This window comes from Egretta garzetta, unplaced genomic scaffold (genome assembly GCF_000687185.1).
Source record: "Egretta garzetta isolate BGI_Z169 unplaced genomic scaffold, ASM68718v1 scaffold193, whole genome shotgun sequence".
Taxonomy (NCBI): domain Eukaryota; kingdom Metazoa; phylum Chordata; class Aves; order Pelecaniformes; family Ardeidae; genus Egretta; species Egretta garzetta.
This window is the reverse complement of record NW_009259117.1, coordinates 809,538-811,394: the sequence shown is the minus strand read 5'-3', so window position 1 is coordinate 811,394 and position 1,857 is coordinate 809,538. Positions and strand designations below refer to the sequence as shown.

The following is a 1,857-nucleotide window of genomic DNA, read 5'->3' as shown; positions in this document are numbered from 1 at the left end:
GGGATGATCAAGTCTACTGACAATACGCTCATTTTTTCCTTCGGAGCATTACACGGAGCCTTTCAAAGGGAACACAGGCTAAAACCTGCAGCTTACGAGGCAATCTGTGACAGCCTCCCGCATGTGCCCAGGCCACAAAGATTACTACAGAAATCAGAGCTCTAAAACATCAGTAAAAGAAACTGGTGTTTTTAAGGATTGTTAATGCCCAGTGTTTTGATCAATATGTGTGACTACTGTCATGCAAGCAAGTTTTCATTTAATAAAAACGCTTCCTTGCAGGAGGTAATACAGAGTTAGGAATGTCGGCTGATTAACAGCGATCTTCTAAGTCTGCTGAGCGACGTGACCCACACTTGCTGTTTCTGTTTGCTCCCAAGCACTGCATGCGAGTAACGTTAAGTACGGACTTACGTCAACACCACTGTTACAGTACAGCAAGTTAGGGGTAATTTTCTTCTTTGCCTGCTCAGCGAAGCCATCACTGTGATTATTGCTAGAGCTGTAAGTTTAGTTAACCTTGTGTGAAAATAGTTCTCACTTCAGATCGGGCACTTTCCCTCAAAATAACAGAAAATGCAAGACATCTCACAAAATTGGATGTACCAGGGGCCCTGGGTTTTAAGTGGACACTGCTCTGGAAAACAAGTGCAAATGGGTTTGGAGGCAGCTCTTGTGGAGGAGAAATAAAGGACAGAGAAACAAACGCAAGCGGAAACATGCAGCATACTCTGAGCAGCCTCGGGATGCAGTTCTGGGGGACCCCAGGCACTGAGCTCTTTACTAGGGGCCATTTGCAAATACATCATTGCACAGCTCTCCCCACACTCCAGAATTCTTGTACACAAACTGAGTTATGTCAAAATTCTCTAATGCCATTATTCATCTCTTCTCATTGGTTAAACAACCTATATGACCCTGAATTTTGAGTAGCCAAGCATCTCAAGAACATAGAAAGGTAAGAATAGGAAACACCAGTGGCAAACTTAAACAAAAAATTGTCTGATGGATATATATATATATACATGGATGTATGTATTTCCATATATGCATATGGATATGCAGCAATAGAAATCACAAATTAGAAAGGAATTAAGTTTTTCCAGGTATTTCTAGAGTAGTCTAGCACCCTATCTGTATTAGGGAAATGTGTACCAGTACACTAAATGGATGCAATGACACCAGTGTAAAACACTGATGAAAATATAAACCACCAATACAATGGTCTATTACGCTAAATGCTGAAATAAAACTTGTTTATAAACACAAATCCCAAATACCACTCTTATGCGTTATATCAGCATATATATGAATGTGAATGTTAACTGTCAACAGTTCCTTTGTAATGAGCCTGTAACAAAAGTGGACAATAGTCTAAGCATGCAGAAAGGCATGCAGAAAATATGGTTTGCTAGCTAACAAGCTGTATTTCCTACTTCCTAGGAAATCAGTGCACAAACAGCTCCTGATTTCCACAGACTCCAGGCACTCATTCATCTGTGGTTTTACATCACCTCATGCACAAAAATCTACAGTGTTTATGTACCTATGTGCGTCAGCTACAAATGACCAGCACTCCTGGTTTTTTCTTCTGCCTTATCTGACATTCAGTTCTCAGTAGTCTGCACTGGAAAATACAGTCTGGATATCTGGCACAATTCTTCCACTCTGCTGCAGAGTGTGTCCATAATACCAGAAGGCATCAATGAGGGGCTCTGCATCGGCAAATAGTGCCAATTCTACAGGCCAGCACTCACATCATGCTTCAAAAGTCATTAATGCAACGCAGTAGTATTGCCAGCAGACATTTTCCCAAGTTTTACATGAATTTATTTTTCTAGTGGAAAAATAAGGTGG

The 1,857-nt window shown here is 40.8% G+C and overlaps 1 protein-coding gene across 1 annotated transcript in view; it reads right to left on the bottom strand.

Moving 5' to 3' along the window:
* The window catches only part of EVC2 (EvC ciliary complex subunit 2), a 70,968-nt gene extending 70,845 nt beyond the window's left edge, over window positions 1–123 (bottom strand). The window contains exon 1 of the mRNA XM_035891123.1: window positions 97–123. Within this exon, the coding sequence (XP_035747016.1) occupies window positions 97–123 (27 nt within the window). The remainder of the gene's footprint in view (window positions 1–96) is intronic.
* Between the last annotated feature and the right edge of the window lie 1,734 nt (window positions 124–1,857).